The 16122-nt window shown below is 39.5% G+C and overlaps 1 protein-coding gene across 2 annotated transcripts in view; it reads right to left on the bottom strand.

Moving 5' to 3' along the window:
• The window catches only part of SLC9A8 (solute carrier family 9 member A8), a 28139-nt gene extending 12931 nt beyond the window's left edge, over positions 1-15208 (bottom strand). For both annotated transcript variants that reach the window (XR_007380232.1, XM_048963434.1), the window contains exons 1-10: positions 15071-15208; positions 14701-14879; positions 11605-11685; positions 11290-11348; positions 8558-8641; positions 7551-7652; positions 6203-6237; positions 5098-5241; positions 3088-3226; positions 1450-1555 (exon numbers count right to left, since the gene is read on the bottom strand). Coding sequence is in view for 1 of the 2 variants with exons in the window: in XM_048963434.1 (XP_048819391.1) it covers positions 1450-1555; positions 3088-3226; positions 5098-5241; positions 6203-6237; positions 7551-7652; positions 8558-8641; positions 11290-11348; positions 11605-11685; positions 14701-14879; positions 15071-15171 (1030 nt within the window). In the remaining variant the exon portion in view is untranslated. The remainder of the gene's footprint in view (positions 1-1449; positions 1556-3087; positions 3227-5097; positions 5242-6202; positions 6238-7550; positions 7653-8557; positions 8642-11289; positions 11349-11604; positions 11686-14700; positions 14880-15070) is intronic.
• Between the last annotated feature and the right edge of the window lie 914 nt (positions 15209-16122).

The following is a 16122-nucleotide window of genomic DNA, read 5'->3' as shown; positions in this document are numbered from 1 at the left end:
GCCGCAGTAGAGTGAGAGTAATCCTTTGTTTCAAACAGAGGTGAACTAAGGCCTTCAGAATTTGTTATTTCTTGAGAATTCATTCTTGAAGATGCCTGAGCAAATCAGAGAGCTTGTCTTCACAAATAAAATGACAAAGAACCTCTATTATCCCGAGACCATCTGATTAAGAATGCTATTACTTCTTCACTGTATACCAGTGCATGTGTTTGTTATATAATGCAATAGCACAAATTCTGTAATACTTCATTATTGTTCTTCAAATTCAGAAGCAGCGTAAATTAGAAGTAGAAAAGGCCATGTGCTGATGTATTCCAGCATGATCTTTCCACAAGGGAAAAAAACCTGTGTTTACAGCAACAAATGTTTTAATACTCATATTTCAGATAATTTCTTGATCTATACACACAAAACCGTTCTAGATGCAAGTGGGCAGAATGGAAAGTTTGCATTAGCATTACATATCTCAGTTGAGTAAATACCATGATTACATGCCACATCTTCATACATAATAAAAAGAAGCCAACATCAACAAAACAAAAATCCCCTGATATCAGTGAAGGTACGCTGATGAACATTACTCTAAAATATTTACAACAGCATGCACACGTTTTCAGAAAATTAGAAACTCTGATTTCATATCTGTAGATCATTTATAAAAAAATGTCACAAACTTGTTATGTTCTCATTGTATACACCAAGTTGTAGAGCAAATATCTTTTAATGAACTTAAAAATAAACCAGTATGTTAAAAAAAAAAAAAAAAAAAAGAAGAACCAAGCAGGTACATATAAGTTACATTGAATACTGCATCCCTTCCCACCTTCAAGAAATGAGACAGGAAGCTGACTGCCTTAAAAAAAAAAAAAAAAAAAAAAAAAAACAAAAAACACACCACACTTAAGTCACCAGAGGTCAGAGATGGTGGGTACGCAGCAGAACTGTCTCTATACTTGATTCTACAGAATACTGAAAAAAATTCCCCTGTAAACCTCTTCTGGCCCTCAGCAAATTTCTGCTAAGTGTCCAGAGATAATACCTGCAATACTCATGGGTTGGTCTCAACTGACTTATCCAATGGCACAGAAAGATGTGCAGAAAGACAGTTACCAGGTAGTAGGTTGGACATTACTTAAGTTTGCTAACGCAGCCAAACTCCACAGCATGCAGCTGAAAACTGTTTTCTGTGGTAGGCAGAGGTAACTGGAGAGAATACTAGTTTTATGTTGAATAGCTAATACTTATGAAAGCTTCAGTTATCTTTCCTATGCATCTGTAACATTTCATAAAAAATATTTCCCTGAAGTAAGGCAAGGTCAAAAGTACAAGCACAGCTTAAATAAGAAAACATCAAAAACAAACAACAACAAAATAGAGACCCTCTTAGACACAAATAACAAATACTCAAACTTATCAGAGAAATCTGCAAATAATTGCTTTGCTACTCACCTGAGAGTGAGATACCTTCTGCAAGTCCATAAGGAAGGTAAGCAAAGATAATCATCATCCCAAACTCTAGAGAGGGTGTCTTTCTTAAATCAATGTGCTTTAGCACGTGCACACAAAAGTGTTAAGGAAAAGGTAAGCAAAAATTTTTGTTTATGTATTTTTTTAAATTTATATCATTCCGTTATAAAACAGTGGGGTGCTTGATGTACTTATCTGCCAAATAGCTAACAAAGCCAACAAGTGGCCCCATGACTCAAGCACGTAAAGATTAACCATTTCTTACAAGGAGTGGTTTGTTTTTTTTTTTTAATAGAACTACAGCTCGTAGAAGTCTATCAGAATGGACAGACTTAGAAAAGTTCTGCTACTATGCTACCTATACAGTATTGACCACAGCATGCCAAATATCCAGAAGGAATCTTTCTCTACACATTCAGTCTTTGAAATTTCTTCAAAACTACTGTAAATGTGCCACAGAGAACCGTTAAGTAGTAAAAGCTTTCCAAAAATCAGAGTAGAGGTATGAAACAGCAAAGTAAAATAGTAGGGAGCTTTTTTTTTTTTTTTTTTTTTTTTAAATCATAACATCCTTTTGACTGCGCTAAAATTCAGAGGCTAACACACCTGTGACATGGATGTTCACAGGAGGAACATCCTGTGAACCAGCAACAACCTTCAATTGTGTTTATTTGCTGGCAACTATTAGGAGATTTCTTTCGCTACATTGAAATTTTGCACATCTGTGGGAAATCTAATATTCTGAGATACAAAACCTGTAATAAGGCAGATGAGCTGCTTTTTCTTTTCTCTTGGTATCATTTATGTATCAGTGAAAGAAATATTAAGCATCTGTCATCCTCTTTTGTTGTGATATAAGAAGTAGTTTAAAACTTCATGGAATCAGGGTGGAGAACTGAAAGAAACATCTGTATTTAATCAGACACTCTGTTCTTGTTATTTACAAACAAAGTCCTGTCATTTGCAACACACTGTTAAGGAGTAGCTGTTGCATGAGCCTAGAACAGAAAATTACCTACAGTGAATGCAGCGTTATCATTAAAGCAAACTCTCAACAGGAGTGCCCAACTTAAATAAACATCCCTCCTAATCTCAGCAGAGAAGCTCCTGGGTTATTTAGCAACCAGTTGATGCAAGTGGAAAGAGCAAAATAAAACTCAACATTAAACCAAATAGAACAGTATTCATCTTCAGCTAACTGAATACATACGGACAAGTGAGCTGGTCTGACTCAAAAAACATTGAGAAAAGGAACATTTTTATTTTTAACTAACTGTTTTACATATGTAAATGAGGAGCCATGTTTGTTTCAATACTGAAACTGAATTAAATTACTTTGAATTTACAAAACTGTGACCATTTTTTATTACGCTCCACACACTGCACATAATATAAACTACAGCATTTCAGATCTTAATTATGTTCATAAAAACCTAAAGCAACTTCTTAATGCATACCCATGCTCAATAATGTAAGAATAAAATAAGCATGAGAGATCCTCAACCAACAAAGCAGTCTTTATTAAGAAGTATCCCCTAAGGAACGCAGGAGAACACAGGAGACGAAATACTATTTGAATGTTGGAGTTCATCAATTTATGTGTGTGTTAAAAAAGGATATTAATGCAGAAATAAGGCCAGTAAGTGTTCCAAGTGCTGCAGAGCCAAAGAACATCTTAAGAAAGTATCCCAGCGCCTGTAGAAAAGTTTGCCATCCACTTACATCTGACATATTTTCTCTTGTCAAACCTTCTGCAGTGCTGGATATAATAAAAAAAATAATACAAAAGAAGTAATTGTAAATTGTAAGCCTCGACTCAAAAAAAAAGCCAAACAGCTTTTGGCAGTAATAAAAAAGGCTTTATTTCTTTGTTGCTACCACTCTTAAAAGGCTTTTACTGTGATACACATTTAGCAAAAGGAATGTCAAAAGATGTTACATCAAGTCTTATTGTAATCCCCAAAGGGAAAGCTACTTCTGAAAATCCAAAGTTGCTCTCCTAAAGAATTTTCAGATTGGTGTAAATAAGCCGTGACAATGCCCAGTATTACAAAACAGTTTTCAAACTCTGAAAGCACATTTTGCCATGGCAGAAACTTTGGGTATGAAAAAAGACAGATCACGCGATCCTCAGAGAAGAATAAATGAACAGGGACAACTCGCATCAAATACTTAGGTGTGAATAAGCATCAAGAAGGTCACAGGAGGAAAACAAAGAACCACTTAAGAGGAAAGATATGAAAAGTCTTTGAATTTCAGGAATATATTTCATAGACTTTCATAAAATCATCAATAAAAAGATGCGGTTCTATTTGATTGCTCTTAGTCTTCCATAAAGAGACCATGGCCATATTTAAAGCTATTAGTTCATTGAAAAAACACTCCCCCTCCTCCTGTCACTTCCTGCCCTTATAAAAAGTCTGTCCTGAGCTCTCCTCAGTCCCTTCAGACACCGTAAGACTGCTATAAGGTCCCCCCAAAGCCTTCTCTTCTCCAGGCTGAAGATCCCCAACTCTCAGCCTGTCCTCTCCAGCCCTGTGATCATCTTTGTGACCCTCCTCTGGACCCTCTTCAAAAGCTCTATGTCCTTCTTGCGTTGGAAGCTCCACAACTGGATGCAGTACTCAAGATGGGATCTCACAAGAGCAGAGTTGAGGGACAGAATCATCTCCCTTGACCTGCTGGTCATGCTTCTCTTCATGCAACTCAGGATACGGTTGGCTTTTGGGGTTGCAATCGCATATTGCTGGCTCATGTTGAGTCTTTCATCAGCTGACACACCAAAATCCCTCCCTTCAGGGCTGCTCTCAAGCCATTCTCCACCCAGCCTGTATTTGTGCTTGGGATTGCCCCAACCCTGGTGTGTGACCTTGCACTTGGCCTTGTAGAACTTCATGAGGTTAGCATGTGCCCACCTCTCAAGCCCATCCAGGACCCTCTGGATGGCATCCCTTCCCTCCAGCATGTCAACCACACTGCTCAGTTTGCCATCATCTGCAAACTTGCTGAGGGTGCACTTGATCCCACTGTCCATATAACCTACAAAGATGTTAAATAGCATCAGTCCCTGAGGAACACCACTCATCACCTCTACACTGAGCTGTTGACCACAACTCTGAGTGTAACCACCATGGGTAAAGGACAAATAGTTCCCTCTGAGAGGTCCAAAACATATAAAACTAAGTTCCTACTGCATGGATGTTAATGTAAGCCTACAGATTGAAATCTGAGAAGCCAATGATAAAGGAGATACAGCTGAAAATTTGGCAAGATAAATATTTTCTGTGCAAGCCTGAAAGGACCCACGTTGGCTTTCTGTTGCCAAGATACGAAGATGGAAAGATAGCTGATAAACTTGCAGTTAAAAACAGTTATCTGGGGGTCAATTTGATGAGGCACTGAAGGAGTTGCAAAAGGACAGCCATTTGTTTTCTTCTGCCTACGCAGTCTGTATCACAGAGCTCTTCTAGCAATTAAAAAAAAAAAAAAACAACAGCATTATACCAAAAACACATTGTTTAGTTCCAAAAGCAGATGGAAGAATTCCCATATATTTCAATACCCAATTAAGAGAAAAAAAAAGTGGCTGCTGTTTCCATACACCTGCAACACATTTGAAAATGCACTTACTTGGTCAAGACAATAGAGACTGCATCATTGAGAATGCTTTCTCCAAAAACCAGCATGTTAAGTACGGGATCCACATTGAGGGCATTGAAAATGGCAATAGTAGCCACAGGATCGACTGCAGATATTAAAGAGCCAAATGCAAAACTGGGAGAACATAAAACAACAAAAAAGAAAAGTTGACGAAAAAGATGTATCTAATAAGATTACAGTAACAGTTAGTAACAAATATATCTCAGTGTTTACACATAATGAAAAGTCATGCTTTCTTCCCAGTTTTTTGAAGTGACAAAAAGAGATGACTTTCTTTTTCAAAGGGGGAAGTTGTTGTCCAGATGGAAGTTTGAGACATATATATCTCCGTGCTCTCAACAAGTGCCAATGCCTTACTACAACTAAGTTTGAAAAAACAAGACACTACATAATCCATATATCACATATGCATAGTGTTACTCAGCATAGGAGTATTAAAAGGCAGCATCTAAATACAACAACTACCAGATAGACAGTGCAGAGGCAATGGGACTGCTTAGCTGCACAAAAACAACCCCAAATACTGGTACCAATAACCAAGGTTTCTGTTGTTTGTGCATGTTTTACTTGTCTCATTTCCTACCTGCTATTTGACTTAATTATAGATTTTAACCAAAAACTCTTGTACTTGGCTTAACAATGAATACAGGAATGAAATAAGTAATTAATACAGAAATGAACTCTAATTAACTGTAGGGAGGTATGAACCCACATAGATTTTTTTGCCAACTTCGTTCAGCCAAGGAAGTTCCTTTTTCACATACTATTAATCATGCCAACTAATAAAAGTTCACGTATTTTCACTTTAAAGGTTGATTAAAAAGCAGTACATTTCCTATTTGGAAAATAGGATAATAAATAAGCATAAGAATACTATTTGGAAATGAGAGTGTCAGAATAGTTTAGAAGCATCTGATCTATTTGTTGGTGTAATACACGATATTGAATATAAGCAATCCAAACTGAAACTGGAAGAGCTGGCCAACTACAGTACATTTTCCCTAGAGTACATTTTCCAGCATTATCTTGATGAGTGCTTAACTTCACATACTGCACCATTTCTCCAAGAGCTTACCTGTCTGTCATGTTGAGTTTATAAATTACATCAGCCTGAAAGAATAGGCAAAATACAAAAAAAAAAAAAAAAAAAAAAAAATCACAATCAACTGTGTTTTGCTGCTTGTATAGGCAATGAATACAAAGATGTTATAATTATTGAAATAAACAAGAGTTTGGCAAAGCAGATTATAATAACAAAGAGAATAGATAGAATGCTTATCCGCATCCTGGGCTCACTGCAAAACTCCAGAGGAGGGATCTCCAGCAGAGATCCTTCCCCACTGGCAGCCAGCTCTTCAATAGGCCTAGGAGAGGTGCAGCCAGGCTCCACCCCTTCCAGCAGCACAGCTGAATTGCCTTCACCTGTGCTCCCAGGGCTGACTCAGTGCTCGCCTCAGGTGATCAATCAGAGGTTCAGGCCATGATTCAGCAGTTCCCACACACTGCTATTTTTACAAATTAAAGTATTAAACAAATCTTAAAACTAATCTCTTAAAAAAAAAAACTAATCACATCACAAATACTAATCATAAATCATAATTATGTTACCTAACACTACCCTGTTACAATTCTGGTCATTCAAAATCAGGAAAGGCCAGATGAAACTGAACAGATACAAATAAGTAAAGCAACTAGGGCATTCACAGGAATGGAAATGTGAGAGATAAAGATAAATCAAGGACTATTTGGAATAACTAATGAAGTCTCAGAGAATACGTCATTACCTATGCCAGTAGCTAATGAAAGGGGAAACACCAAAGCAGAGAAGTTAAAGAAAGCTGTCAACAAAAGAAAAAATAAGCTTAATAGTGGAAATTAGAAGATGGCTATTAAAGAAGGCAGGATCTGGTACAGCCATCTAATGGGAAGATCAAGTAATTAAAAGAAAGTAAAACTCAGTTCAAGTCTTAATTACTTCTAACATGAAAAACATAAGGAATTATATAGCGCACTGCAATGGGCTGCCCAGGGAGGTGGTGGAGTCACCGACTCTGGAGGTGTCCAAGGAACTTCTGGACATTGTGTTGAGGGACACGGTTTAGTGAGAACTATTGGTGAAGGTGGGTGGTTGGACTGGATGATCTTGTGGGTCTTTTCCAACTTTGGGGATTCTATGATTTAGAGGAGGGTTGTTAGAGTTAGGGTAATATGGTTAGGTCATGGTTGGACTCGATCTTAAAAGGTCTTTTCCAACCTGACATTCTATGATTGTTTGATAACACTGCCTCTTTGTTAGCATGACAGCAGAGAAACAGACTTCATGATCCAAGAATTTACTTTCACTGTGTTTGCCTGTTCATGAAAAATGGACTTTCAATAAGCAAGTTGGATTAATGCAAGTGCTTCACAGTAGTTATTCTTACCTGGCCCAGGAAATAAATTCCTCCACCTACTATGAAAGCTGATATTGCTGTGCCAAATACAGAAAATAGTGTGATGGAGCCTATGTTCTGAAAAAAATTGCCCTGGAACACAGTAACAGTAAATAAATTACTGAAAATGAACTGAGGCAGAAGTCATGTTTCCTGTTTGTGTGTAAATTAGATTCTTAGATTCTGATTAACAGCTGGGTTTCAGAGATGAAAACTTCACTAGTTCAGTTCCAGCTATCCCAAGACATGCCATATATACACACTATCTGCTCTCTCAGGGACAACCTCTGACGTCCCAGACACCACCTCAGTGTGGTAATGGAACAACAAACCAAATCCTAGATGACCAGTTGAATATTCACAAGCACTTATACGCACTGCTCACTTGATAGAGTTGAAAACTAATCCCTCTTTTGTAGAAAGGGCATGTGAAAAAAGGCTTTTAAACAACCCCATAGCTAGTCCACTTATTAGTCTGCAATTTTGAATGAGAAACATCTTCAGTGACAGTAGCAATTCACATCATTACTATCACCCACAGCTTTCTCCCTCTTCTGCAGTACAGTTTAAGTAGAAAGCCAGCACACAGGACAGGCGAGAGCTGTTCTTGCCAGAACTAGCACCATGAGAAGTGTTCGTGGAAACACAGTCTCACAGGCAGAGTGAAAGCATTCTCACTTTTCCCCTTCTTTACATAACCCCAGCAACCCCACCTTCCCCACTTCTGATTCCATTCCTTCCCAGTGTTCCTTCTTCACATCAGCCCTTACACAGCCCAGTGAGGTAAGGAACCTCTTCAACCAAGGAGAACAACTTCTGTGCAATACCTGTCACCTTGCCAACATTCATTTAACATTCTCTGCATTCTGGGTTGAAGAAGCTTAAATTTCACATTCTCAGTTTCCTGATAATAAATATGGTAGAATTTAGTGCAATTATTCTAGATTTCACTTGTTCCAAACGAGACCTCAGCATGTGAGTGTCTGGCAAAGGCTTACCTTGTGCAACGAATATCCAGACTCAAATATAATAGGTGGAAGCAAAAGCAGAAAAAACATATTTGGACGAAACATTTCTTCCTCCTGCAAAACAAAAGTGAAGCATAATTTGAAGGATATCGTGATTATTAAAATAATATTGAACCTTCACAAATATGATACTATTTGAAAAAAAAAAAAACCAACCAAAACTGTTGGAAAATGAAAGTTGCATTAACCTTTCTCATTTATTACCACAAAAATAAAAGGCTGCATAATAGTAAACTATTCCAGGGCTACTTATTTAATTACTTTTATCCAGCGATAGAAATCCAGGTATTGCTTATTTTAACTTTTTCAAATAAGCTGTGCATAAAACTGACTACTACTGACAAAGGAGATGTGCTTTTTCAGCACTTTCAAAAAGTATTGCAATTTTACCTCACCTTCTGAGCACATGAAGGACTGTCAAGGAACAGTGACCACTTGACTACTAAATTGATAAAATCACTTATAAGTACAGTTTTGTTAGAAAGTGAATCAATAGACAAGAACAAATCAGATCATCGTAGTACACATACACGTGAACAGGTTCAAGATATATACCACTGCTAGCAGTCAGAGGCTTGATTTTTCTTGACAAATGTGATTTATGCCTGTAGTTTAGGGGTACTATTGCTATGGTTCCTTGTGTATCAAATAATATCAAAATAATATATCAAATCATATCAATAATTCTGTTAAAATTTAAAAATAATCATAATAAAATGATTATAAAATCATAATAAATAAAAATATAATAAAATCATATAAAAGGTGATAATTGCTGGTTGGTTAATACAGCTTTAATACAGTGAAAGTAATTTAAATAAGCTAACAGTAATGTCACCTGTGACCCGTTACCTTAGCTGATGAAACAAGTAACTAGCCGCAGTATACCCATTGCTTCTACAGATCAGATCACTGCTGACCAGAAATAACTAAGTAATCACTTGCTACGATCAACATTTCCTCTGCTTGTAGAAACAGCGCTTGAAGGAGAGCACACCTTGAGCTTCCTTTTTCCTTCCTATGTATATGACCTCCTTCAAATTATGCTATTTCACAGATCACAGAATCACCCGGGTTGGAAGGGACCCCAAGGATCATGTAGTTCCAACCCCCCTGCCTAGCAGGGCCACCCAACATACACATTCAGATCAGGTTGCCCAGGACCCCGTCCAACCTGGCCTTAAACACGTCCAAGGACGGGGCATCCACAACCTCCCTGGGCAGCCCGTTCCAGGGCCTAACCACGCTCCTAGTAAAGAACTTCCCCCTAACATCCAACCTAAATCTTCCCTCCTTCAACTTAAAACCATTTCCCCTAGTCCTGCTGTTGTCAGCCCTTTTGAAGAGTTTACTCCCCTCCTGGGTGTAGGTTCCCTTCAGGTATTGATAGGCTGCAATGAGGTCACCCCGCAGCCTTCTCTTCTCCAGGCTGAACAAGCCCAACTCCCTCAGCCTGTCCTGATAGGGGAGGTGTTCCAGCCCCCTGATCATCTTAGTCGCCCTCCTCTGGACCCTTTCCAAAATCTCAATGTCTTTCTTGTACTGAGGGCTCCACACCTGGACACAGTACTCCAGATGGGGCCTCACAAGAGCCGAGTAGAGAGGGACAATCACCTCCCTGTCCCTGCTGGCCACCCCTCTCCTGATGGAGCCCAGGATCCCATTTGCCTTTCGAGCTGCCAGAGCGCACTGCTGGCTCATGTTCAGTCTCTCGTCCATCAGGACCCCCAGGTCCTTCTCTGCCGAACTGCTCTCAAGGACCACTCCTCCCAGCCTGTACAGGTGCCTGGGGTTCCTCCGGCCCAAATGCAAAACCTTGCACTTTGCCGTGTTGAACCTCATTAGGTTCACCCGAGCCCAGCCCTCCAGCCTGTCGAGGTCCCTCTGAAAACAAAGTTATTTTAAAATGCTGCATTTCTGGATGTTTAACTGCTTTTCCATTTTAAGACAAATCTAGCTGACACAAATTAGGAATTAAAACACATTAACTACTGCACCAGCCATTGTTTGTAGTGAGTAAACATGTAGAAATGAAATATCACAATGTGCTTCCTGAATCGTTGGATTGCTTAAATGAATGTTCATTGATGATGTGGATAAACCACAGGTGGCAAAACTCGTTTCGCTATGGACTATCTCGTGGAGAGGTTTCTGCCAGGATCCTGGCTACCTGGGGAAGCCTCTGTAGCTCCACACAGAGGCAGGGAAGACCTGATAGCACCACACATCAATTCAGGTTGGAAGTGACCTCTGGAGGTCTATAATCTAACCCCTACTTTGAGCAGGGCCAACTCAAATCAACTTGGGGTACCTCAGGCTTTATCCAGCCAAATTCTCCAAAAGTAGTTATTTTCATCTTTAGGGAGTTACATCTAGTAAATAAGTATATATAACCAAACTGCAGATTTTTTTCTATCACTAGTTCCATAATACAAGATGTGCAGTACCCTCTTTTACAGTCTAACAGGAATAGATTTGGTACCATTAAAAGCATTATTTTGGAGGAAGAAAATAACACATAGAAAATAAATAGCAAGATCAAGACATCAAACATTCAGTTGTATTATTATTTTAAAAACTCCAAGTAGAGCATAAATTACTAAATTTCAGAAGCAACATCAAAATAAACTAATATTACTAACAGTCTTATATTAAACATTAAGGACTGTTCTGCAATTAAAAATTAACTGCTTCAAATATACCTTCCAGTTGGCCAGCTTCTGAGCCTCTATGATTTTTATAAAAGCTCCCATAAGGATACCTAAGAAAGAACAAGATACTATTCTTAAATAATCACAAAACATATTAATGTTCCCATTAACTCGGTCAACAAGATTTTAGAAGTATAAACAACACAAAACAACAATTTATTCCTTAAATTAGTTGTCTTCTTCACTGCATTCACTTGGCCACTTTTCTAGTAATAACTGACACACAGTTGCGCATTATTCAATTACATAATACTGACTGCCCCTGAATTAACACAAAGCCAATGCAAAAACGTCACAGTTACTCACCTAAGGAAACAACAGCTACACTTTCTGGTAAAAAATGAAGGCGGAATTTTATCAGTAAATGCACCAATATGATGCAGATAGCTGTGAAAGAGAATAAAAAAAAAGCAAAAAAAATTGAGAACTTATAGCAGAAAATAAAATAGACTTTTAAATAGTATTTCAAAAATGCATAAATTTTTTTCCAGTGATTTATTAGGAATCCACTGATGGAAAAAAAACAAATCTTAGGTTCCTAATTCTCACCAGAGCACTTAAATTAATCTACAAATGACAGAAAATAACAAAGATAATTTTATTTCCTAAAATTTTAATAATACTTTTTATGAAATACTAGTATTACTACCTTCTGAAAACTTACAAGAAAGTTTCCTCTGAAAATAGATGTGAAAAAATAACAGTAATACAGAACACAGTTTTAATATCTACCTCTTTTTTAAACATCTCTTTATTTTTGGAGTAAAAAAATACATGCACACATACACATAACTGTAATACTATAATGAGATGAAAAGTACCATGATAATAGCAGAGTGACAAAGCCTTTGGCTACAGCAAATAAGAACGAGCCCAAATGCAACAGCCACAGATACAGAAATAAGGAAATGCACTACTTACCTTTGGAAGGCCTCAGGCAGGCAAGGATTTCTAGCAAGAGATACCCTCACCTCCACTGTCAAATGAGGCCTGGCAAGGGGTGGATCCTGGCTCCAGCCCTTCCATCACTCAGTACATTGCATGCAGCTGAGCTCCTCTGGGCTGGCCCTGCCTTCCCACCAGGTGCTCCATCACTGCTTCAGGCCGTGTCTCAGCATTTCCACTACAATAACCCTGATCAAAATTTCAAAGCTACACATTTCCACATCTGACTCTCTTTAAGGAGATGGACTTTATCCAAATGATTAATCAAAATATTAGAAAAATTACACCAGAAGGGATATCTCAAGGAGATCTAGTCCAACCTCATCAAAACAGTGCTAATTTAAAAATCAAGGAATTTATTCAGGGCATTGTTCAGCCAAGTGGGGAAGTCTTCCAAAGCAAATATGTTCTATCCCCTCTGGATTCCAGTTCCAATTCTTCAACAGTTTTGTGGCTGCTTCTTGATGTTTTGGACAAATAAGTCTTGTTCTATATTCTCTATTGCTCATGAATAGTAAGGCTTTGTAAGTACAGAGATCATTCAAGTTCTTATCCAAAACAGCGGAGATATTTACCAGTGGGCACTGCTAAAAGTTACAGCAGTAAAGGTAAAGGGCCAGAATATAAAATAGATAAAAAACATTGGCTTGAAGTTAAAAACTGAATATCTTAATCTGATGAGACAGCTACTTATTCAATATTCAGTTCTGTACTATGGTAATGTATTTTATCCATTGGAAATGGTCTCCCACACGTTGAAACTAACACAATTCTTCTCCCGTTTTAATCAAGTTCAACAAAGTCTGACAAAGAAATTCCATCTGGTCTGCACATCTGCAATATGCGTATTTCATTCTATTCATTAACAAATATTTCAGCAGCGGCCTGAGATATAAACTATTACTGTTTGCACTGGTATTATATTATTATGTTACTATCACTATACAGCTTCGAATAGATCTGCTTCTGAGTCTACTTCACTTTAGAAAATTTTAAAAGCTTTCTGATAGTTCATGACACCAGAGGTAACAGTATTGTACACACATTCATTTTCATCCTTCCTACAGTCTTAGATGAGAGATTATGAATGGGAAAAACTACAAACAATAAGCTTTCACACTGTTTTCTATTTTGTTCAGGTAATTAATGTATCCTGAGGATGATGCTTTCAAGATTCATTAAGCTATCACATGGGCATAAACAGGCTGGAACACAGAAGAAATAAATAAATAAATAAATAAATAAATCACAGCTCTGTTCTTAAGTCCTAGGAATAAAATTTTATCATGAATGACCCTTTTAAAACCTACAAGGTGCACGTATTCAGAAAATTTATTTTAACCTTGCAAGTTTTTGGATCTGCTGCATTTTGCTTTGGTATTTCTTTTGTTTTTATTCAAATTCATATGCCACCGATCATGGGGAAAACATTAACCCTCCCTGAAGACAAACACACACTTTAGAAATAGGTAGATGCTTTCCATTTTTGCTGCAGTAAATAACAGTAATTTGTAGGAGAAAAAAAAGTAAGTATTCTTTCATTCTCCAAAATGATTTGAAGAAGTTTTTGCATTGCTATCAACTCCACAGCTGTTTTTTATTTTCCACTTGCTACAGGAAAGAGTGATCACTTCGAAGACTAAATGACCTGTCTGTCAAAAAAAGGGCTCTCTTAGCATAGCTTTACCTAGGAGAAACCAAGTATATATATGCACAAAACAAAACAGAGCCCTAATTGTCTGTGAAAGTTCCATTATTGTTACAGTTTTGACTACTACACTGCTCTAAGCAGACTGTAGGACAGCTATATTCTACTAAGAAAATGAAAGATGACAGCCTAGGCTTACAGAAAAGTTGGGTGTGCATCTGACGTTCAGAATGCCCGTGTGTGTGTGCATATATATATAGATAGATAGGATGTATACAAATATTAACATAATTACAGCAATCTGCAGGTAACCACACACTTATAAAAATGTTAGAATCCTAGGAGACAGAAGAAATAGATGCTGACCTTTAGCACATGTGCATGTAAATCCCACAGTATGATATTACTTTATGTAACAAAGTATCTGAGCACAATCTAGAAATAATCAAAGTTGAAATCTCTCCTCAAAAACAGATCCAAGTGTCATGAAGCATTCTGACAGCATCACTCCCATAGATGAACACACACCACATACTTGATTAGGAACATGAAGCCAATTAAACATCTTGTTTGCACTTTGAGATCAACATGAAAAGGTCTACAATGGTCCTGTTTCCTATGGGCTTGGGTAGGTCAGTTAGTCAAAGGTATATATACACCCAACTTTTCTAAATCCCTCTGCCTCAGCAATGCTCCATTTCACTGACAGAAAAGCAGAGTAGGAACAGAACAGCATGATTTTTAAAGTCAGCCTGTATCCTCCTTTGTAAGCATGCTTAAGAGTGATTAAAAAATCACTCATCATTCACCTAATACAAGAAGACTAAAAAAAATGGTCATGCCACTGGATTGCTCCTCTTGCTGTGCCTGGACTCCAGTCTGAACGGGAAGAATGGGTTTGGCAGGTGTAGGCATCACCAGCTTGGTGGTAGCAGCCAGAGTGGTGCGGAGGGTGACATTGATGACCTCACGGGTTGCGTTGGCAAACCTGTCAGGACGACACAGTAAGTGATTACGCAGCGCAGCGCCACCACCAAGGCTCTGGAACGCACGTGCCCCAGTGCCCCTCAGAGCCAGCCCCTTCCGCGGGCAGTACGTTCCCTCAGCGCCCCGCAGGACCCCACTGCAGGCCCCAGCCCGGGAGACCCGTCCCCGCTGCCCGGCCGCCGCGTCACTCACTCCGCCATCTTGCCGCCCGCCGCCTTATGCCACCCGCGCGAGGAGCCGCCCCAAACGCAGCCGCTTCCGGGGTTCTCGCCGATACACTGACTAGCCAGCATCCCTCCGAACTCTATGGTAGGAAAAGAAGTGATGGGTGGAGATAAAGTGTGCGCGTGCGTATGGGGCAGCTGCCCATCCGGGGGGAAGTATCACGTGATAGTGAGGGTGGGGCTACATTGACGTCCGCTGTCTGTTGCGTAGCGACGCTATGATGTTGCAGCCCTGAGCTGTACGATGAGGTCAGTTGCGTGTGGAGTGCCTCGGTGTCCCCGTGTCTCGCGGGGCTGGCGTTGAACTCGGCGCTGTGCTGCCACGACCGTGTGGCGCCTCGGCCCTCCGTCGCCATCTTGCTGGGCTCCTTGTCCTTCAGCCGTGGGCCCTGGCATCGCAATTGCTCGCCATCTGCTGACCAGTGCCCAGCTAGTCCATAAGCGGGGGCAGTTCCCACATCCTTTTTTTGTTCAGAGGGACGCCATAATATGTGGGACATCATTTTGGAAAGTTGGAATCAGCTATCCTAGCTATGTGGCCCCAGCTCCATGTGCCCCACCAGCCCCCCACAGCACAGCAGCATGAGAAGCTGGAAAGTCCTTGCCTCAGTGTACACTGCTCAGCAAGAGCTGAATCATATTGCAAAATCACAGAACAGCCCGGGTTGGAAAGGACCTCAAAGATCATGAGTCTCCAACCCCCTCCCCCCGCCACAGGCATGGCCAACAACCTCCACACTTTATACTACACCAGGCTGCCCAGGGCCCCATCCAACCTGGCCTTGAACACCTCCAGGGATGGATGGGGCATCCACAGCTTCTCTGGGCAGCTGTTCCAGCACCTCACCACTCTCATAGTAAAGAACTTCCCCCTAGGTGAGATCCAACCTAAATCTTCCCTCCCTCAACTTAAAACCATTTCCCCTTGTCCTGCTGTTATCTACCCTTTCAAAGAGTTGACTCCCCTCCTGTTTGTAGGCTCTCTTTAGTTACTGAAAGGCTGCAATGAGGTCAACCCGC

The sequence above is a fragment of the Lagopus muta genome, chromosome 16, assembly GCF_023343835.1.
Source record: "Lagopus muta isolate bLagMut1 chromosome 16, bLagMut1 primary, whole genome shotgun sequence".
NCBI classification, from domain to species: Eukaryota; Metazoa; Chordata; class Aves; order Galliformes; family Phasianidae; genus Lagopus; species Lagopus muta.
This window is presented reverse-complemented; position numbering and strand designations above follow the sequence as displayed.